Below are 24,126 nucleotides of genomic sequence, written 5' to 3' on the forward strand. Positions count from 1 at the left end.
GTACTGTGGAAGCAGTTATAAAAATGACATATTTTTCTCTTAAGGTTCTTTACATTAAACTAGGACTATCAATCAATCAAATAACAAGCATTTCTTAATTACGTATTATTTACCTGACACTAGGGAAACAAAAACAATGAAAAACAGCCCCTGTCTTCATATAGTTTATATTCTACCAAGGAGAAGACACATATAGATGTATATAAAATGAATACAAAGGAATTGGGCAGGAGACTTTCCAGGCAATATGATGAGCAAGACTGTAGAATGGAAATTTTCTCCAATCCTCATTAACTCTTTTTTGTTCTATTTTCTTCATTTTATCAAATTGTTTAATACATTTACACTTAAGGTTAGGATTGTTAGGCTTGTTGGTTTCCTCCACTTCTTTTGCATTGATTTTGATTCCCTTCATTTTTTTCATTTTAATATATTTTATTTTCCCCAATTACATGTTAAAACAATTTAACTTCCTTTAATGTTCTGAGTTCCAAATTCTATCCCTTCCTCCTTCTCTCCCCTCTTCCCTCCCTGAGACAGTAAGCAATGCAATATAGTTTATACATGTGCAATCATGTAAAACATTTCCATATTAGTCATTTTGCACAAGAAGGAAGAGAGAGAGAAAAAGGAAGGAAGGAAGGAAGGAAGAGAAAAATAAAATGCTTCAGTCTGTATTCAGACAGTACCAGTTCCTTCTTTGGAGGCAAATAACATGCTTCATCCTAAATCTTTTGGGATTGTCTTGGATCATTGTATTGCTGAAAATAGCTAAATCATTCACAATTCATCATTATACATTATTACTGTTACTGTACTCAAAGTTCTGGTTCTGCTCACTTCACTTTGCATCAGTTCATTCGAAGGTTCCCAAACTTATTTGGCCTACCACCCCCTTTTCAAAAGAAAAAAAATTACTCAGCACCCTCCTAGAAATCTACTTTCTTTAACTCTTTAACAGTTTTTTTTTAATTTGTATCATTTAAAAAAATATTTTTAAATGATGCATCTTAAATTTAATAATTTATTGTAAATTTGTGAGTTTTTTCCTGCATTGAAATTTTGATGATTCAATATTGTGTCATGTAATAAAATAGTATCATACTGTAAACAAGTTATTACATGTGTATATTCCAGCTGATGTATGCTGGACTTCCTGACAATGCATGACATGCTGGCCTGCCAATACTTGTTATTAAGACCTGTCCACAGACTTGAGCACTAATTGGTTATAACTTGCATTTTGTGTGTTTATTTGGAAAATAATGTAATCACTATGACCTTAATTTTGTTACACTACAAATAAAACACGTATGAATGGTTTTTCAAAATTTTCTTATCTTCTCTTCTTTCCTTATGCTTCTGCCACACTTTGGGAACCTATGAATGTAAGTCCAGTTTTTTTGAAATCCTCCTGCTTGTCATTTCTTATAGCACAACAATATTCCATCATAGTCATATACCACAGCTTGTTCAGTCATTTCCCCAATTGATGGGTATCCTCTAGATTTCTGATTCTTAGCCACCACAAGAAGAGCTGCTATAAATATTTTTGTACAAATAGGTCCTTTTCCCTTCTTTTTTTATGTCTTTGGAATATAGACCTAGCAGCCTCACTAATTCTCAAAACAAAACTCCAAATTGGGAATTATGTGCCAGATGCAGAAAAATTACAGATTAATTCCCAGAACAAGAAAGCAGGAATTCCATCAAGGTGAAGGTTTTATGAACTAACACTAGAAAATGCCAATCCTTAATTTAGCAGCTCTTCCCCACTAGCTAGGTGCTTCTGGGAGGATTAGAAAATAATTCATAGGATCATATCTGAGGCCTCTATGGGAATTCCCTCTTGCTGTAGCGTCTACTAATACAATCCAGCCCCTGCCTCCTTTCTACTCTAAAAAGCAGACACTGATTCTTTCCAGATGTGTGAGGTGTTAGAGAATAAGGAGAATTATGCTGCCTTCTGCCTAGAGTAGTCTCTAAATTGGGGGCTCCCATGGCTGTATGGACTCTGGAATATCTTCCTCATATTCTCTTTTCCATGTAAAAAGTGGTAGTCAATGATTCAGGTCAGCCAGAAAAGGAAAAGACAAGAGCCAAGGAAGGAAGCTGGGGCAGAGGGGCAAAATAAATGGCCACACTGGGCCTAAAGTAAAGGATACTAAAAGTAAGGTGGGGCCATTCTTGTACCCTCTCCCCACCCCCAAAGATACTTACAGAAAGAACTAAGGCCAGTGAAACACAAATCCTCCAACTCAGGAAGAAGCCAAGGTAGCTTTCCAGTGCTACCTTGAAGATACACATCAGCAAATGGGGGTGGATGGAGCAGGAGAAATCAGAGAGTGATGGGGCAATAAAAGGGGGGGAAGGTTCAAATGCCAAACAGAATTCAAAGAGATTTTGAATTGGAAGAAAAGAGTACAAAGCAAAGAAATCCTTTTAGGAAAGAAATACAAGGAAAAAAAAAGATGTTGAAGGGGAGGAGGGAAGGAAAGATTTTAAACTGGGGAGGAAGTAAAAATAAGATGGGAAGAAAAAGATAACAGTACAAGACTCAGCGACAGTCCTGTTGGGGTAGGGGGTGAGAGAGAACAAGGATTCAAAGATGACACCTAGGTTGCTAGCCTGGGTGACTTGGAGGACAGTACCCTCAACCGAAATAAGAAAGTTCAGAAAAGGGGAGTTTGGGAAGAAGATGATGAGCTCTGTTTAGGGGCATTTTGAACTAGAGATGTCTGAAAAATCTATTTTGAAATGTCCAATAGGCAGCTGACAATGTAAGTCTGGAGGTTAGGTGAAGAATTAAGAACTAGATTCTGAAAATCATTGGCAGATTGTTAATAATTGAATCTCTGGGAGCCAATGAAATCACCAAGTGAAATTTTAAAGAGGGAGAAGAGGCCCAGGACAAAGCCTTATGGGACACCTACAGTTAGTGACCTGGATTTAAATCTAGCAAAGTAGACAGAGAAGAAGTCAGATAGGTAAGAGAGTTAGAATAGAGTATTGTCAGTAAAACTCAGAGAGAAGAATCTCAAGGAGAAGAAGGTTATCAGTAGGGTCAAAGGCTGCAGAGAGGTTGAGAAGGGTAAGGATGGAGAGCAGTTTTAGCTGAATGATGAAGCTGGAAATCCAACTGCAAAGAGTTAAAAAGAAAGTGAGAAGAAAGGAAGTGATAGCACCAGTTGTAGGCCACTTTCTCAAGAAATTTAGCAACAAAAGGAAAGAAACCTATAGGATGATAACTAGTAGTGACCTAATAAAGCTGCCACCAGCCCCAATATTCTAACTGCCTTATAGGCCTCACTGAACAGCAGGCCCACTGTCCCTACCTAGCCACGCCCCGCCCCCAATTAATATCCTAACTTCTTCATATATGCCTCACTGCTCACTAAAACAGCAGTGTGTCCATGAACTCATATTTCTCACAGAATGGCAGGCATGTCCATGTGACAGAATCCCAGCCACTGCCTCTAGTTCTACATTGCCCCCAGACCCATTCCTCATATTTCTCACAGAAACAGCAAGGGTTTCCATGCACTCAACTACAACCACATTCATATAAACTCAGGACCACAATATTCAGCCAATCAGAAAGCAGCACCACCAGGATGCCCAAGCAGGATGTGGACCCCAAAACAATAGAAGGGACTTTTCCTAAGTACATACCTGCACAGTAATAGTAAAGAGCTGACCTAGAGTGAACTTTATATCATAGAGAGGCTTATTATAATTTCATTATCATACATACATAACCCCCAAATGGGGTTTTCTGTATGCATTGTGGGTAATTGCATGAGCAGTTCCATGGTGTCTGGGACCCCTCCTCTATTACCTAATCCCTTAACAAACCCCTCTGCCTTTTTAATATTCACAATTTCTGTTATGTAATTGCATCTTTACCCTATAAAAGTCTATCTTGCTTTCTCTGAAGTTGCTGGCTCCTCTTGGAACTTAATAGGCATTAATCTCAATAAATGCCTATACTTGGATTAGAGGTGGTCTAACTCAATTCTTTGAGACAGTTCTACCATAACACATCATGAAACCTAAACAGTTTTTGGTGTCCCTGGGTGGGCAGAGCCTAAACCCCAACAGTTGGGATGGATGAAGCAAGTGAGGACTGGAGAAATATAATCAAAAAGTGGAGAAAAGAAATCAATTAACAAGGTAAACTCAAAAACTTGGGAAAGCATTAAAATGGGAGGGGTGAGAGGAACAGTCTGTAGGAATAGAGTTACATCAAAGAAATTTAACACTGATACAGGGACAAAGTACTAACTTAAAAAAAAGAAGAGAAAAAAATTCCAAAAAAGCAATATTAGAGACGCAAATAGAGGAAAACATAAATCTAACTCTTATAACATTAATTATGAATGGATTAAACAATCCAATAAAATGAAAAAGTGGCAGGGCTGGAAAACAAAAACACAGTTTGTTGCTTGTAAGAAATACATCATGCAAAAATCAAAGACTTACATGGAATTTTAAGTCTAGAAAAGAATTTACTATGCATTGGGTTTGTCCAAAAAAGGAAGAGTTGCAATCACTCTACTAAATAAAAGCAAAAATAATAATTTGGAATATTGTTAGATTTTTTAAAATTATGTTATGCTTAAAGAACCATAGGGAAACTGTTTTCAAATCTTATGGTTTCTATCTTCACAACATCTCTCTTATATGTCCCTGTGTCTCTATTGAGGTTGGGGAACCATATGTTGAGCTTTAGGGGTACTAGGGACCCCAAAATACTGACATGTCAGGTCCTGCCAAACAATTCAACCGAAGCCTTCTTACAGCCAAAGAAAAACAAAATTTATTAAAGATTCACCATATTGGGTAAAGTCTTAAGAAATCTCACCATTTGCTGAGCTAGATTGAATCTGAGCACCTTCACGGAGGTAAGATGGATCTTATATACAGCAAGACTGTGGGGTGGATTTAGGGGTTGTTCTGGGGGGATGGGAGGAGGGATTTAGGGAGGATCTTCAGGAGGAGTCTAAGGAGGATCTTGACAGGATTAGGAAGACTAGAGTTCAGACTCCAGGAACCAAGAGAATGGGATTAAAGGTGGGAAACAGCTGAAGGCTACCTGGAGATGACTGACAGTGGAGGGCTAGGCTAGTTTAAGGGTTAGGGATTTGGGTATAGATATTTTGATAGGATCAAGGGCCAGAGGTAGCTGGACAATGGAGGGCTAGGCTAAGTTAAGAGTAATGTGAGATTTGGGCCTAGTGATTTAATGAAAGGCTCATGGCCTCAGGCAAACACCTCATCAAGTGGAAAGATTCAAGGAGTTCAAGGAGTTTCCCAGAGCCTATACCCAGTCATCTCCACTCCTACAGCTATAATCCTAATAATTCAAGCCCCTCATCAAAGCCAAGACTACTGAAATATGCTTCAAGTTTCCCCTGACTCCAACATTCAGCTACAAAGTGCAAATCTATCCATGTCACCTCTGTTACTTAACAAATTCAGTAGCTCCCTATTATTTCCAGGGTCAAATATAAAATATCAGTTGTCATTTAAAGACTTTCACAAACCAGCCTCTTTATTCCTTTCCAGTTTTCTTATATTTTACCTCCCTCTCCCCATCTCTTCTTTAAGAGCTATATCAGCCTACATCCTGTAGCTGTCCCCCAGGCCTAAAAGTTTTTCCTTCCACCTCCTAGCTTTCTGGATTCCTTCAAAATTCAACTCAAATACCATCTTACCTTCCATTTATGCTTATCTGTACATAGATATTTATATATTGTCTCCCACCTTAGAATGAGACTCCTTTAGGGCAGGGACTGATTTTGCTTTCATTTGTATCCCCAGGGCAAAACATAAAACAGTCACCTAATAAATGCTTGTTGAAAAACTTGAGGGCAATAGATCAAGCAGTTAATAAGTGCCAATTGAAATATAAGAAGTGGCAAAAGACAGTCCCTGCCCTTGAGGAGCTCACAAGCAAATAAGGGAGACAACAAGCAAATTAATTCTGTACAAATAAATTCTGGACCAATGATCTGTGTACAGAATAGGGAAAATGTACAGAAAGCACTAGAATTAAAAGGGGTTGGGAAAAGTTTACGGTCAAAGAAGGAATTTCACTTGGGATTTAAAGGAAGCCAGGGAAGGCAATGGATAGAGTTGTGAAGGGAGAGCATTCTAGGTGATGAGGTTGGAGCGGGGATTTGGGAGGTTCAGAGACCCCTCAAGGACTGGAGTATTGGATAGGGTCATCTGGAATGAATTCACGGACTCAAGCATTCTTTAAGTCAAGGTAGCAAAGATTAACTGTTACCCTTTTCAGTGGACAAGAGTTCTTAAGGAACCTGCAACCAAACAGGAAAAGTAGTAGATTATCTGGCAGATATGCTAATTAGGTGATAACTTACCACCTTGGTCACTGGTGTCATTCACTACTGGAAACCAGGGGAAGGGGTTTCTCTGGGGTATATTTTTGATGTTACATCTGTAGCAAGAAAGCTTTGAGAGTAAATGACTATAGCTTGACCTCAGGATTGAATATGATAACTTTGGGAATCAATACATGATAATTCTGTGGTTACAAGATAGTCCTTTTTTTACAAGAGAATTTCTTCAGAGGTCAGCTTGTTCTTGTGAAGGGGAAAGATAGTTTGTTTTACTGGGGCCCCTCATGAGTTATTGCTAGGCATAGTGTCCTTTGGCTGGAAAGAAAACTGTGGAGGATAGTGTTTTGAAGCTAAGGAGAAAAGTGATTTTAAAATTGGGGTCCAAGCACAAGCACCCAAGCACCCCCTCACTAGGTATGGGGGACAGCCAGAGAAAATGCCTGAAGCTTAGATGAGTCTCTTGTTCATGGAACAGACAGGAGTCACTGGATCAAAAGTATATGGCAAGGAATAAGGTGTAAGAAGACTAGAAAGGGTGGAGGGAGCAGGTTTTGAAGGGCTTTGAATACCAACCAGAGAATTTTGTATTCAATCTCTGAAGTGATAGGATGCCACTAGAGTTTCTTGAGTGGAGGCAGGGTGTGTGACTTGGTCATACCTACAGAAAAGGTTTAGTTTTTTCCTTTGTATCCCCAGCACCTAGTACCATGCATAGATTATAGTAGACACTTGTTTAATTGAATCTAATTGAATCAGACCTGAACCTTGGTTTTACCACTACCTTACAGATCTTGTGACTTCAGTTGGCCTATTTTACAGATGAAGGAGTGAAAGAAAAAGCATTCACTAAAGGAGTACAACCTGCAAAGCACTGTGTTATATGGTAGAAATAGGAATACAAAAGAAAGAGCATTCCTGCCCACAAGCAATTATGTTCCAACAGGTAGAATCAACACATATAGGGGAATGGTAGCCATGCAGAAATGATGGCAGACTAGGGGAAGTCAGAAGCTTTGAATGGATACCTGGATGGAGGGTTAGTATGCAATGATATGACAGAAAAGTTAAATGAAAGGATTTCATGAAATCACTTCTAAGGATTCTTCCAACTCCAAATCTTATGGCCCATCATCCATCACCTCCTGTCAAGAGGCAACAAGAGGCAAGTGAGTGCAAAAAAAATAACCATCCAGCCGTTCCTTTTACCTCCTGTTCCTTCCCAAGAACATTGTCCTATCAGAATCTCCAACTCCCCCGTGGAGGCTTCAGGAGCTTCTTTCCTCAAAAAGGTTTGTGGATGAGGGAAGACTCACAAGATTCCTCCATTTTCACCACAAAGGCAGATGCTGGTTTAAAAACAAAAAAACTCCAGCAAGTGGCACAGATAACCAAGACCTCAGGAGTTTCTCTTTCTTTCATTCATTCATTCACTTATTCAGCACCTATAGACACTATCCCTTTCTTAGAGAACTTGAGTCTAAAACTTAAGAGTAAGACACACATGCAATTATACAAAGTAGAATATGAAAGTCCCTATGAGGTATAATCATAGTGCTGTGAGACTTCCAAGGAGGGAATGATCACTTCCAGTCCTAGAAAGAAGGGAAAGCATCCCTAGATCCCCCTAGAAAGGGAACAGCATCTCTCAACCCCTCTCTATTTGACAGTTCAGTTTGGGGAAAAAGGCAGGGAGTGACTGGCAAGGGAGTGATCTTGCACGTGGTCACAAAGCTACTAAGTATCAGAGCAGACAAGAGTAACACCCGCAGTCCAAGGGAGGACAAAGAGGATCAAAAGGACAAAAATTGCTACTTCTTTACCTTTCTGAGGAAGCTGGCCACCACTTGCTCGAATGGGTATCTGTACACTTGGTGCACATCCACAGTGATTCCCATTTCTGTCAGGAGATGGTCCCCCCAGGCCAACCAGTCGGTCCTTCTCAGAGCCCCACAGGCCCTGCCTGCCTGCCTGCCTGCCCCCTCACAAGCCTCCCAGGTTCACAATCTGAGCCTGCAGGCGCAGCCACGCTAGTGGCTGATGGCGAGTTCGTTTGGTTTTTTTTTTTCCTTCTTTTCAAACTTCTAAAACTTTATTGGCTCCTCAGAGAAACAGTTCATCCAGAGTACTCCCTTTTTGGACGAAACTGGAGTGGGCAGGCTAAAGAACTGAAATCAGGATTAGGGGGATTTGTGCCTTTTCCTAACCCCTGACTCAGTACCAAGAGACCAGAACCACCCAGATTGCAGACAGGTTTTGTTCTTGGACGCTGGCGTCCCACCCAGTCCTGAGGGTTGTAGACAGCTACCAATATTAGCAGTCTGGGTGGGGTCTGTGCTGGGCGTGTGTATTATCTTCACACATGCCCTATAACTACCAAAGTCTAAAGGGCAAAGAAAAGGAAAACTAGGGGAGAAGGGAAGGAAAAAAAAAAAGGAGAAAAGAGGGGTGGAGAGGAGAAAGGAAAAGGGTGAGAAAGAGGGGGAGGAGGAAGGAGGGGAGAGGGAAGAGCAAGAACCCCAATATAGCAAAATTATGCTTAGAAGAAAAAGATTCCAAAAATGCTCACTAAAATTAGAGCTGGAAGGAACCTCTAAGTTATCTAGTCCAAACCCCTCATTTTATAGATAAGGAAGCTGGGACTTGTCACACAGAAAATGAGGAAGTAAATCCAGAATTCAAATTTACTCTTCTTCCAAACCCAACATACTCACTGTACCTAGCTCTCTCCTTCCTCACAAAAAAAAATGGAAACAATTTGCCCAGAGGAATGCATAACACAACAGGTAGAAATGTCATATGAGGTGTCTGACCTGATCCAGCAGTTATGGTTGGGGGAAGGGGAAGGGAGCAGGATTCTTGATTCAATCAATATGAAAAATAGGGGAAAACATTTCCCAAAAGGTAATATCAAAGACATGCCTCCTCACCCCACCATCACCTCAAAACACATCCTACCGTCATCTCTTTCCAGGACCTCCCATATTCTTATTAGTTTATCTCTTGGAAGCCACTTCCAGCTGAAGAAAGTGAAAAAAGGGGCCCTCCCCCAAACAAAGCCAGCACCAATTTTTTGGTGGTTGTGGTCGCTGCTGGAGAGAAAACAAAATTGTTTCAGTACCAAATTTCCATTTCGTCATGGAGTAGTTTCATATTCAAATCCATTTAATTCAACAAGTATGTATTAAGCCCCTATTATGGATCTGGCACTGTTGTAGATACTGGAGATACAATGGAGGTAGGGAGCAGAGGGGCAACAAGTACACAGATAAGGGATCAGGCTTGGAGAAAATGAAGGATGAGGCTGGAAAGGCAAACATTCCCCCTGTAAAAGTAGCCACCACAGTAGACAATAAACTTATTCTTACAATGTTGTCACTGTTTAAGTGCTGTCACTGGGCAAGTCACAATCACCCTGAGCTCTAGTTTCCTCTTCTAATGAAATGAAAGGGTTGGATAATCTCTAAGATCCCTTCCAACTTTATATCTATATTCCTATGGCAGGAAACATTTTTCATTTTGGATTTGGGAAATTGTCATGATATAATCTAGCTAAGCATGACAGAATATACACAGTAAGCAATTCAATGTAACATACCTTTATAAAGTACCTATAATGCATAAGGTTCTATACTAGAATAGATATAATAGACCGTGCTCTCAAAGACTTTATAATCTAATAAATATTAGAATGTGTTCAAAATAAATCCAGTGTAACTATGATCCAAGGCAAAATTTGATGAAGTATAAAGGAGAGAACTCCAGGCAAAAAGCTAAGAGAAATACAAGGAAGGAAAGGTATTGTCTGCACCATGATATAATGAAAAGAGCAGTTTCTGGATTTGGAGTTAAAGGACCTGAATTTGAAAGCCAGCTCAGTCAGCACTTACTACCTGCCTGACTATGTCATCTCTAAGGGCTTCAATTTCCTCCGTAAAATGTGGGAGTTGGACTAGATGACCTCTAAGGTCCCTTCCAGCTCTAAATCTATGGTCCTGTGACTGAGATAGATCACACACTGTGGTCTACTTGACAGAGCACAAAACTGGGGCTCTATATGACCACAAATGAAATAGGGCTGTAAAATATGGTCTACTCTCTTGTCTGTGTGGATCATCTTAATGTCAGGAGGCTAATAAAAAATAGTGCTTCTTGTCCCAACTCTCAGGGCTGGGTCTAATGATCGTGAGAGCAGAGCAAGCACATGTTATAGAACTCCACCCTTACTTTTATGATCTTGCCTTTCCTGCTTTCACTGTGTCTTCCAGATTCAATTCATGTTTTAGAATCATAAAATTTTAGTGTTGGAAGGGACCTTAGAGCCCAAGATACTCCAACCTCCATACCTCTTCTTTCAATTTCCCTTTAAAGGTGAAAAAATTGAAGTTAATCTGAGGGAAAAGTAAGGTCACATTATTCAGTAGCCTTGGATAAGTTTAGTCTGGTTAAGAACATTTTTCTTGCTGGTCCTCTAACAAATTGCTCCATCACCTGACTCTGAGCATTTTCACTGACTGTCCCCTATGCAAATGCTCTCCCTCCTCATCTCTGCCTTCTGGCTTCTCTGGTTTCCTTCAAGTCCCAGCTATAATACATAAAAAAAAATTTTGAAAGAAACAATTTATGGGTAATTAACTATTTTACTAATTATGCTAGCATGTAATTAATAAAAGAAGTCAGTGGCCCTCTTGAATGCCAAAGACCCCTCATGGAACCCGCTCAACACTTACATGCCCTTGGAAGAGTGGATGTTCCTGAGAGTGGCGATCAACTCTGATTAGTTAACAATTAATGAAAAGAATGAATATAATGAGAGGTGGACCTATTCTTATGAGGGTCTGAGGGACAAAACTTTGATCACTCTCACTCCCAGAAGACCCCCAAGCCTCTTCGGTAATCTAAACAAAGGATCTACCTCACCTCCACATACATTCAATCTCATTATCAGCAATGTCCTTTAGATGCTGACTTGACCCAGTAGAAAATGAGGAGATGAGAAGGGAAAAAACCCTGGATCTCCCCAATAACTGGTTATTTAATAATCTTTTCTCTCACAGCTAAAATCCCACCTTCTACAAGAAACCTTTCCTGATCCCTCTTAATTCTAATGCCTTCTCTCTGTGGATTATTTTCAGTTCATCTTGTACATAGCTTGTTTGTACATAGTTATTTGCATGTTGTCTTCCTTGTTAGATTATGAGCTTCTGAAGAACATGGACTATCTTTTACCTTTCTTTGTAGCCACAGTCCTCAGTGCTTAGCATAGTGCCTAGCATATAGTAGGTGCTAATAAATGTTTATTGACTTACTGAAGGAGAATAGTCCCTCAAATCGGAGGACCTTTGTTCAAATCTTGCTGCTCATGAATATTATTTGTGTAACATACCTCCCTGTATCTCCTACGTCACTTAACTTCCTTGGGTGTCTGTTTCCTCACTTGTCAAATAATGAGATTAGACTAGATGACATCTGAGGTCTCAGCTCCAAACTCATGATTCTGTGATCCTATAATTTCCTCACTGGCTCTCAGGTGATGTGTCTATCAACATAAGTACCTACTCTGTGCAAGACACTGTGTTAGGCCCTCTGGAATACAAAAATCAAAGCAACCCCTGCTCTCAATGAACTTTTGGAGAACAATCTGGAATTATGCCCAAAGAGCTATTAAACTGCCTACACTCTTTGACTAGGTTTATTTCCAAAGATGATTAGAGAAAAAGGAAACGAACTTGTATGTTCTAAAATATTTTTAGTAGCTCTCTTTGTAGTGGCAAAGAACTGGAAATTTCAAGAATGCCTGTCAATTGGGAAATGGCAAAACAAGTTGTGTTCGATTGTGATGGAATACTACTGTGCTATAAGAAATGATGAGTTGGATGATCTTAGAAAAACGTGGATAGACTTGCACAAAATAATGAAGAGTGAAATGAGCAGAACCAAGGGAATGTATACAGTAACGGTAGTATTGTTTTAAGAACAGCTTTGAGCAAATAAGTCATTTTGACTATGATAAATATCCAAATTAACTTACAAAGAACCTATGAAGAAAGAAATGTCATCTATATCCAGAGAAAGAACTGAAAAACAGATGTATAGAATGATCATATATACATATATATGCATATGTGTGTGTACGTATATATATATATATACATATATATATACATACATATATATGCATACACACACACACACACACATACATACACACACACACACACACACACACACACACACACACATCAGAGTGATCCCCACCCAAGTTCCACTTAATGGTTGTATTTTGGGCCCTCCTGGCTCAGAGTGAATGTCAATGGTAACTGTTTCTCTTTGGAACAGGAACCCTGAGGGTCTTCCCCTCCCAGCCTGATTTTTTTTCTTTTTCCTAATTAAAGGAGCCATCCCTTGACTCACTTCTTAAAGAGGGCACTACCTCATTCAAAGTGAGAACCTGAAAAGGCCTTTACCTAAAAGGGCCAGGGTTTCCCATTGCATCCTGGGTCATTGTAATGTTAATACAATTTGAAGATCCTTCAACCAATCCATTAATAGGCCCATGTGACTTGTCTGGGTCACATGGAAGTCCAAGTCACATAAGGCTGTGGTAGGAGGAGCTTGCCAAACAGGTGGAGCAGGAAGGGTGGAGCAGAACTGAGAGGAAGTGAGACAGAGCAGTCAGAGCTGGGAGAGAGACACAGAGCAGCAATTAGCATGAGTGAGAGAGGGAGCGCTTTTGCCCTTGTTTGTGGAGGCTCTAACAAAGGGAAGGCTTGGGGAAGGAGGTGCCCCCTGCATTGATAATGTGTATAGATTTCTTTGTTGCTATGATGGATTTGGCTTTCTGGTGTTGGAATAAATGTTTTGTTTTCACCTTCCATGGAGAGAGTGTTATATTTTGTGACTCAGAACTACGCCGGCATATTCATAACAGCTGTAGTAGTCACTGTGGATATCGCATTGGCACTACAGCCATCCCTAGTCATCCTGATGAATGTCTGGTCACTGGACCCAGATGGCTCCAGAGGAGAAAGTGAGGCCAGTGACCTTGCACAGTCCTCCCTTCTACAAACCAAAGTCAACTGCAAGTCATGTCATCATTTCCCTGATGCTATGGTCCTCCTCAAAAACAAAGGATAAACACAATATATACACACATACATACATATATTTGTGTCTAAGGTAACCACGGGGGAGAGGGAAAAAAGAAATTTACATGATTATTATATATGTAGAAGGACTAGCAAGTTATACATAATAGGTTTGCAGTTTCATGGGCAATCATCTCTTTTTATTACACTGTTTCAGAAATGCTTGCTTTATTCCAAATAATAAATATAATTTTTAAAAGGAACTTATATTCTGGGGAGGAGGGAATTGCACATATATGTAAATCCCAAAATATATGTAAAAAGTCAATACAAAGTGGGAGGCAGTACATAGAGAGCTGGCCTTGAAACTAGAAAGACCTAGGTTCAAGCCCTACCTCTGACATATACTAACTGTCACCCTGGGCAAGTCCTTTAATTTATCAGTGCTCTAGGCAACTCTCTATACTATAAGTTTCCTAGAAAGTGCTAGCTTGCATTAATAGATGGAGTTTCCTTACCTGGGAATTCCCTACAATTTCAGGTCTAGGCTTAATCCTTATTCCTGAATATAAGATAAGCATGTGGGGAAGGAAACTAGCAGCTGAGGGATCAGGACAAACCTCACAAAGTACCTGAACTGACCTTTAAGAGAAGGTGGGCGTTCTACAAAATGAAAGTAATGAGGGAGTGCACCTCAGGCATGGGAAACAACCTGTGTAAGGTATGAAAATAAAAGATAGCTTTGTAGCAACAATTTGGCTAGCAGCTGTTGTGGGAGTAAAAGACCAACACAAGACCAACAACAAGAGGGCTGCTAGCACAGGTTCTTTGATCTGCTCTTCTAAGGGAAGCAACTTTAAGGGGTTAATAATCTCAGTTTAATCAAACATAAATGTATCATTCACTTAGTTCAGAGGGGAAAGATCAGCCTCCTGAACTTCAGAGCAAATACGAACAAATTACAAACATCAACAGACAGACCTTGTCTGATCAAATCACAATACATAGTTACCAGAGAAGAATCAATGGGTCTGGGTTAGCAAAGCCCAAGAGGCAGTTACAACAGCATGCCCAGAGTCTCAACACTCCTTCCATGAGTGAGCCCCAAAAGTCAAACACCAATTTCAGATCTTATATGCTGTCTCTGGGTGCTGGGGCACTTGATTATCTCAGTGCTGAGAAGCACTCAGACAAAGAACAGTGAAAAGTCCCATTTTGCTGGCCATTACATTTGAAAGGCAAGACTCATCTAAGGTACTTAGTTACCTCAGCATTCCAAAGGAGAAAACAACAAAAAGTCCTTCCCTGATTACCATTGCATTGTCTTAGTGCTGAGAAACACTCCAAGACAAAAAGATCCCATTTATCTGCCCCATTCAAACAAAGGCCAGAATCATTAAGGGCACTTAAGAGAAGAACAACAAAAAGCTCCACCCTGATTATCACTACATAATCCACCCCATCCAGGATCCTTGGCCTAACAATATCTAAATTAAATGGCCATGGATCCAGGAACAAAACAGAAGCATTGTACATTGCAATCATATTCAGGGAAATATAACAAAACATATCATTCCCAAAATACATGTTTACAATATACCATCCCAGGTCAAAGCAAGTCAATCTCTTTAGCGAATGCAGAGTGTCCAAGTAAAGTTCTTCTTGAGGATGTGTCCTTCTCCCCACACTGCCATGGCAGACTTGCTTTAATTAGCAAAGTCCCAAAGCAAACAAAATGTTCAAATAAAGTTCTCTTGGGGATGTGTCCTTCTCCCCACACTGCTCCAGCACCCTTCTTCCAAATCCTGAGGGGTAGCTGGGCAACAAAGCCAATAGGGTGGGGTCCTGGGGGTCTATGACACTTCCCCACACACACCATAGTCAACTCCACCCTCCCCCTGGGTCCCAAACCATCCCAGAAGACAGCAAAAAAGCACACTCATCGCCTTGCTGCAAAGTTTCCATCTTACCCCAGGGCTGAACTCCAAGCTCCTGGGTTCCCAGTCATCCAGCTCCTGCTGGCTGCTCCTGGCTTCTGCCAGAATCCCAATGTAAGCAGCTCTCCACTCTCACCTTTCCAAAGTTCTCATGAAGACAGTCTTCTGCTCTATCTAGGTCAATATGTGGGCAGCTGCCATGGTCCGCTTCTTCTCTCTCCTCACCAACTGAGTCTGCATGAAGGCCATCCTCTGCTTTTTCTCTGTAGTCTGTACAAAGGTAGGCTAGGTGGGCAGTCTAGAGAATATATGAAGAAAAGTAATAAGTGAAATAAGCCTGGAAAGCAGGCTAAAACCAGATTATTCGACCAGAAAAGAAAAATAGGCCCTGACCTCCATAAAGGAGAAGACAACTTGTACATAAAGAGTTACAGACAAAATATATTCAGAATGGATTTAATATAATGTTGGAGCATTAAAAAGAACTTTAAAGTTTATGAGTACTTTTCATCAGATTATGAAATGTTGTAAAAGCCAAACAGAAGAGCTATCCTAAGATGCTATCCTAAGAACAAGAAGAACCTCCTGGAGCTTTTTGAGAAGAGAAGTAACATGTGCTCTAAGTATATCAGTTTAGCAGCCATGAAGTAGATGGATTGCAGAGGGAAGAAACTTGAGCCAGAGACTCCTATTAGGGAGATATTTCAATAATTCAGTCAGGAGGAGACGAAGACCTGAGCTAATGTGGAAAAGTGAATACTTTATCTCCTTGAGTCTTCTTCTAGAATATACTAAGGGAAAATATTAAGTTCCTAATATTCACTTTAAAAATAACACCCCACATTTTATAAGTAAGAATTTATGAAACACTTGCTATGTATCAAGGTGTTGTAGAAAGCCCTGGGGTTACAAAAGAAAAGCGAAAATAGCCCATGTTCTCAAGGAATTTGTACTCTAATGGAGAGGACAACTTCCATATAGATACAAGCAAGATACGTTCAGATTGAATTTAAGATAATCTTAGAGGAAAAAGCACTAGTATTAAAAAAAAAACTTTAAAGTTTATGAAATACTTTTCTTTCAATAACCTTATGCAATGAACAGTAGAAATGCTATTATATCCACACTACAGATGAGGGAATAGAGGCTAAACGACTTGTGTAACCACATGCTATTTGCCACTACTGTGGCTGTGTAAGGCCAACAAGACCAACAACACCAGCACAAAGGAGGGCTGCTAGCACAAATTCTTTTATCTGCTTTTCTAAGGAAAGCAACTTTAAGGGGTTTACAATCTTATATTAATTAAACATACATAAATCATTCACTTAGTTCAGGGGAAAAAGTCAGCACCCTGAACTTCAGAGAAAATACAAACAGAAATTACAAGCAGAAATTATATAAACAGAGCAAATAACACAAATCAGCAGACAGAGCTTCTGTCTGTCCATAGCAATACATATATAATTACCAGGCAGAGAGGTACCAACAACTGGGTTTTCAAAGCCAAGGTGCTCCTTAATGGCTACCCAGAATCCCCACACTAACACTCTTCCAATGAGTGAGCCCCTCAAAGCAAAATGCTAACCCCAGAGTATATATATACTTCTTCAGGGTCAGAGAGCATCACAACCATGTGTCTCAAACTCATGTGACTTAGGCTTTCTTGTGACTTAAGCAGGTCATCAAAGATTCTTAATTCAATTCAAGACTCTTGATTGAAACAAAGGCAAAGCTCAATCAAAGGCACTTGATTACCTTAGTGCTGACAAGTACTCCAAAAGAAAAAAACAGCAAAAAGTTCCACCCTGCTTACCACCACATTGTACTCCTAGGTCACAGTAAGAATACTCTCCCTAATCATTAGCAAGCATCCAAGTAAAGTCTTCTTTCATCTTGACTCAAGGTTGACTTCCAAATCCCATGGCTCTTCCTCTACAGGCTGACTGTTCCCAACTCTTGCCTGGATTCACATGTAAGCAGCTCTCCACTCCTGCATCAGATCCAAGCTCATGGGGACTGCTCCACTCCAAGCTCCTGCCTGACAGCAGGCTCCAAGGGTTCCTGCCCACAGCTTGTTTCTGGGAAAGGGAAGCTTAACAGGGCAGCAACGCACATCACCAACACCACCATCTCAATTTACCTCCAAAGTCCAGATGCTCTGTGTTAACTGCTCAGTCCACTTTAACAGCTCTCAAAAGGGCTTAAGGTAAGCCTTCTTCCCATGGGCAGGCTGCCTACAGATCCACTTTCCTCCACTTGCCTTCAAAGTTCAGAGACTCCTTCAGCAAGTCCCTGCCATTGAAGGTCTCCTCCCAGCCCTTTTAAGTTTCCTCTCAGCTCAACACTCACAGCTCATTCTTCATCTCTCCCCTTCTCAAGGCTAGCAGCTCTCTCGAAACTGGCTCTCTCTCAGTCTTCTTCTCAACACTGGCAGCTCTCTCAATGTCTTCTCTTCAAGGCCTTCTTGATGTCTGCTTATCTCACGCTCTGGGTTCTCCTTATATACAGTTCTAGCAGGCATCTGATTGGCTAGACCTCAGGTCTCTGATTGGCTGAATTCATGCACATCTGATTGGCTCGAACTCAATGCACATACAAGTTTCTAATTGGCTAAAACTCAATGAACATTCAATCCAGCAAAAATCCCACTTCGCTTGCCATTACACTTGCCACTTAGTGGTCACACAACTAATAAATATGAGTCAAGATCTGATCCCCCAGACTATCCTGACTTCAAGATCGTGCTCTTTCATTACAGGAAATTTTATTCCTTTTATTATTCATACTCAGGGGGCTATTCCTTCTGCAAATTTTGATCAACTAAAAGTTTGTCTTAATATCAACCTCACCTGACCAAAATCTGTCCTATCAGATATGAAAATTTACTTATTTTTAAACATTCCTTAGCCTAACTCCTTGGTGACATGTACTTCTTCCTCTTCAATTAGCCTATTCATGAACCCTCTAAATGTAGTTTAATCTGTAACCTGACTTAGTTTACCTAGAGATTTTGTTTGATGATGTTTATTTCCTTAGAGGATATATAAGATCATGACTGTTTAAGTTTGTTCAACTTTTATGACATTCAAGAAAGCATGGAATTATGGATCTCTCATCTTAACTTTTATGGCCTAAGAGAATGTACAAGATTGCAATATGTAAAAGAATTATTTCTCTGTCCCTGACATAATTTTACCTATAAGAAGCCTTGTCAGAATTCTCATGTTTGTTCAGGTTTTCTCTGAGGCCTTTCATAAAGCTTGAGCATAATAATAAAACCTAGGTTTTTACCTCTATAATTTCTGCATTGCAGTAAATATACATTTGGCAAGTTACCTACCACATGAACTCAGAAAGGAGATATTTCTCCCATAAGGCTTTCCACTGATCTACATCTTTGGATCACTCTATTCTTAGGAGTTCAAAGATTAGGACCTGGAAGTGTCCTATGAAGCTAACTTCCTTATTTTAAAGATGAGAAGAAGCTCAGAGAAGTTAGCAACTTGCCCAAGGTCATTCAGGTGAATCTAGAATCACTGCTCTTTCCACTGGACCATGTTTTATCAGATACTTTCTTCTTTACTTCAGCTTTGGTGTAAGGTGGGCAGGTAACATTGAAGAATAGTCAGGAGACCAGAAGAGATTGTGTCCCAGAACTAAAAACAAACTAGTCTGCTGAGGTAATGAGTAAAGACAAGGAATACAATTTAACAAAAGATAAAATAATCACCATTGTAGAAAAACTTCCCTGTTCCAGAATTTCAATGGTTCTCTGCTCCCTAGAGGAGAATCTGTATAATGGGGATTAATCAGGGGAGCTGTGTTAGGAGTGTGCTGGAGCCACCTCCAAATGGTTCAGGAGAGACAATTGCTAAATTTTCAGTATAAGCATTTATGCAATGAAATCTGGAAACCCTAAAAATTAAGCCTTGATTCATTATTTTGTTGATTGTCTCGACTTAAGGATATGGTGGCGAAAATGTTAATAACATAGCTTAAACTTTAAAATATGTCATACTTTTTTGGAGATCTGGTCCTGATCAGTTTGATGAGTCCCCTCATGGATTATGAGGGTAGATCTCTGTCCAAAGTGCACCTTTCACGGGGGTATACATGTGCCTCCACCTCTTGCTAAGAATACACAAAGTTTACTTTCACTGGTCCCAAGATGCAGCTACCTCCACATCCATCCTACGCTTCCTTCAAAGCCCATATTACTGGTTCCTTTGCTATGAAGTCTTCCTTGATCTCCACCAAACCCCTTGTTCCTTCTGTTGCATCATGCTAAAAGGAATTGAATTCCCAAGATGCTGTGGTAAGAATGACAAGATCACAGATGTCCCTGAGCTTCAGAAATCTTAGCCAAAGACCCCATAACGATTTTTTTCCTAAAAAAAAACTTCAAATTTTGATGGACTACTTTGTCTGAATCTCTCCTTTTGCCTTTATCACTTTCTACTTTGTATCAGACCTGTCTGTGTACATGTCATAGACTGTCAACTCCTTGAGGGCAAGGACTATGACATTCTTCATCATTGTTTTCCCTAAGCTCCTGGTACATAATGCATAATAAATATTTGCTAAATTCAATTATTGCTAAAAAAAATCACATTTATGTAAGTAATACTTTAATATCCATTCAATGCTTTCCTCAAAACAACCTTGCATGATAGACAAGACAAGTATTTTTGTAGCATATATTATGACTCCCTCTCTGAGAATCAGAATTCTACATAAGCCCCAAAAGGTTTGAGGGGTAACCTTGGGGGTTAAGATAGCTCTCTTCTCTATCACCACTAGCTCAAGCCCCCACCAGCTTATTGCCCCCACTGTTAAGGGCCAGTAACTAGTTCCATTCTCAATGATATAATGAGAATAAAGTATAAACACTTCCTTCCCACATCTCAGAAAGCATACGCTCCACTACACCACCTCAGTCTCTAGGGAAGTGAGCTTAAAACTTAGTTCAGTTCCTACATGGCATTCATCCAACCCATTACAGAGACTGGCTGCATCCTCTTATCTTCTGTTGGGCTGGGTCCAGAAGGTCACTCCTAAAGGTTATATCGTTCAGCCTTTCAAGTCAATAGTCACCTTGCTCTTCCTTCTTCGTTGCCCTTCCATGTTTGTGGCCAAAAGTCCAGTACAAATCAGATATCAGAATGTTCACACTGAATAAGCCGTAGGATTTAGCCCCAAAAACCTGAGATGGGATTGACCCACAAACAAAAGAATATTTGTTTGATGATGTTTCTTAGGTTGTATATTATGTGGTGTTGGTTCTGTTGGCACTTTTCAAACTATTGAAAATTTTATTGAGATGGTTGATTAATACTAAGAATTCCTCCCCTCTTCTTCCTCCACCACCACCAAATCAATTTATGTCTCACTAGAGCAGCTAGGTGGCACAGTGGATAGAGCACTGGGCTTGGAATCAGGAAGACTCATCTTGAGTTTAAAGTTGGCCTCAGACATTTACTAGCTATCTGACCCCAGGCAAATCACTTAACCCTGTTTGCCTCAGTTTCCTCATTTGTAAAATAAGCTGGAGAAGGAAATGGCAAACCAGTATCTTTGCCATAGAAACCCCAAATGGGATCACAAAGGGTTGGACATAAGTGAAATGACTGAACAGAAATGGTCAGTTCATATTCAATCAATCAAGAAATGCTTGCTAAGATGCACTAGGTTTTTGGGGGGAATAATAGAATATAAGCTCATTAATAGCACCAGCTTTTCTGGTGTTGTCTTTGTATTCCCAGAGCCTAGCATTGTGTCTTACTCAAGTTTAATAAATGCTTGCTGAATTGAATTACTCATGCTTATGATGCCCCAGAAGGTAATCCAGGTGGGTGATTTTTTTTGTAGACTGGCAAAAAGTTTGGGGACATAGTAGATTTCATTTAGATCCGAAAGAAAAGCTTAATCATAATAAGCTAATACAACACCTGACAAACAGTGGACTTCTCGTCTTTGTGTGTCTCCCAATTATCTAAGCCTCTAAGGCTTAAGATCAAGTGAGGTTTCCTTTTACATATTCTGATATTTTCAGCTTTCCCTTTTTGCCCTCTTGATTGTTTAGAAGTTCTGTAAAAGCTTTATTCATTTTGTTTGTTTGGTAAAAGTGTGTCCTTCATGACCAGTTCACCTAAGAGTATGAGGACAAGGGGGAAAATGTTCTTTAGAAAGGAGTAGCAATTAATGGCACATTTTTAAAAGCATCTATTTGAGATGCTCTCTGTCAAGGAAAACCAGTTTTCAAACCCGATCTCACACCAGGCCTAAAGGCCAAAAGTCATTAAAGGGCTATATTGCTCACACTAGAGATAATAACAAAGCCAAACTTGAGGAAGGCACACAAAGAAAAATGTGAGTCAAGTAAAAATGGCTTTGAAATCTGAATTATATACTTTTCCTTTCAGAAATGTGACTTGTTTTTCTGTGGAGTGTTAAAGGAAAACACTCAGACTCTTTATGTCTGAAATTCTGATGATAATCAGCTTAAGAGTTGATTCCTGCAGTTCTCAACAGAAAGCAAAACTAAGCTGCTACATCAGGTGAAATCAGGGCAAAAGAAGTTCCTCTTGTTCGTAATAATAGCTCCTCATCTATCTGTAGATTCCTGAAACTCCACAATTAAAGTTTGGTTTTTTTATAAACATCAAAATGTGAATATTCTTAGGCAAAGCAATATTCTAAGCCTAATAATAATGAATGGTGAGAGAGCTTGGGACATTATGGAAGTTGAGGATGCGGAACTGGGATGGGATACTCTTAGAGCACCAAAAACAAGCTTCACCTGATTCACCATTTTGTCTAGGAATGTCTGTGAGCTATTTTTCCCAAGATGAGTTAATGGGAGAGGAGAATTTTCATGATACAGCAAAGGAATAAAATCAGGAATGGAATGACCTGAACTGGAACCCTACAGTATATTTTCAGGTATAAACTTACCTGCAGTACAAATTGACCTGAATTTAAAAAAAAAAATCAAACTTCATACTGAAACTATTCTAGGAACTTTCCCCAAGTCAGCTATTGGAACAGCTGCTAATTCATGGTAAAACACCCCAAATCCCCTAGTGTTAATTACTCTATTAGCAGCTGCTTTTGTAGGCTGGGAGCCAGTGTGATAGGAAAAAGAGTATAAATTTTAAAAGACTGATTCATCCACCCCAACATGAGTTAGTAAACAGCCCTTTGATGAGGGATAAATTACATTGCTAATGTAACTGCACAAGGGAAGTGATTTTCAGAAGAATTGTATTTGGAAGTATAAATGAGAAAAGGGCATTTGGAAACAGAAGAAGCAAGCTGGGAACTCGAGTCCATAGCCAATATTAGCAAGAGAGAATTTAATTCAATGGGAGAAAATTGCTTATGTGGATTCCTGCTAGGCTCCAGTATTCCTCCATGGGTTACCTGATGGAGTAAGAATTCCTTGTAGGAAGAAGTATGTAGTTTTTGAGTTGATTTCACCTTGCAAGAGGAGGGGTGGCTCTATGGAAACAAGCCAAGAAAAAGGGTACTCAGTTTGAGAATAGCATTTCTCAAAGTGAAGAGTAGCTAACAACAATCAATCTATAAATTATTGAATGTGTTTGCTTTTTAAAGTTATTATTATTCTTTATTCTTTATTATTCTTTATTCATTATTATTCTCACCAGGATCCAACTAGACTCCTACCAAAAACAAAACACACCACTGGAGTTGACTTGGGAAAAACAGTGGTTTCCAGTGGAACTTCCTGGTTTATGGCATTCTCTTTAAGTATAAAATGTGGCATAATGGGAAAATCACTGAACCTGGGTATCAGAAGACTTTGAGTGTAGTCCAGACTCTACCACTTCCCAAGTTGTATGATTGTAGAAAAGTCCATCCCCAAATCCTAGTTCTTCTTTCCCCTTCCTATCTATGTGACCTTGGGTAGAACACTTTATCTCCATGGGCTTCAGTTTATTCCTCTGTAAAAAGAAGGTGATTTTCAGGGAGCAAATAATGAAATATGATTCCCCATTCAACAGAGAGATGAGGACAACAGGGACAAAATGTTTCATATATTTTCCAGCCATTTCATTCTTTCAGTTATCTTGGTTAAATATTATTGGTTTGTTTGTTTTATTACATGGTCTAGAGGTGGGAGAAATGTAGAAGGAAGAGAATTTGGAAGAAGGCTATGTCCAGAAATGACTGGGATTAATCTAAAAGGTTTCTAAAATCTCTACCAGCTCTAAATCTAAATCTATGAAGTGGATTTCAAGCTCCTTGGGCATAATGATCAAAACCTCTTTGTACCTCAGCCAGCAAGCAAGTAATAAGAGCTCAATAAATGTTTGCTGATGAAGGTGATGAGATTAGTGATATACTGAAGGGCACATACATGTTATGATGTATGCATGTAGCCAAAAAAAAATTTTTTTTCTAAACCAGAGCCATGAGTTTGGTTTTTTTAGAGACAGAATAAGGAGGACAGTATATGACTTTATTTTTTCTTTTTTTTAAAAAAAACTATCTTCTATTGCTTGTAGTTTCTTGAAAACTTTTTCATTTTGTGTTAGTTTAAAGGTTATTTGGAGATGCAATAGATAATGAACATCTTTTGTCAAACCAACTTCTTGTTATCTCTACATTATCTAACTGCAGTTTGTTTATTTGATAACCCACATACTCCAAGTGATTTTTAAAACTACATTTGAGTCAAAACTCCAAGTAAATATATAAGAAGGATTTACTCTT

At 39.5% G+C, this 24,126-nt stretch overlaps 1 protein-coding gene across 2 annotated transcripts in view; it reads right to left on the minus strand.

Moving 5' to 3' along the window:
- The window catches only part of PRELID2 (PRELI domain containing 2), a 92,320-nt gene extending 83,977 nt beyond the window's left edge, over nt 1-8,343 (minus strand). The window contains exon 1 of one of the 2 annotated variants that reach the window (XM_036748433.1): nt 8,186-8,343. In XM_036748433.1, the coding sequence (XP_036604328.1) occupies nt 8,186-8,260 (75 nt within the window). In that variant the 5' untranslated portion in view covers nt 8,261-8,343. The remainder of the gene's footprint in view (nt 1-8,185) is intronic. The other variant, XM_036748434.1, reaches the window with a different exon arrangement.
- Between the last annotated feature and the right edge of the window lie 15,783 nt (nt 8,344-24,126).

Source organism: Trichosurus vulpecula, chromosome 3 (genome assembly GCF_011100635.1).
Source record: "Trichosurus vulpecula isolate mTriVul1 chromosome 3, mTriVul1.pri, whole genome shotgun sequence".
Taxonomy (NCBI): domain Eukaryota; kingdom Metazoa; phylum Chordata; class Mammalia; order Diprotodontia; family Phalangeridae; genus Trichosurus; species Trichosurus vulpecula.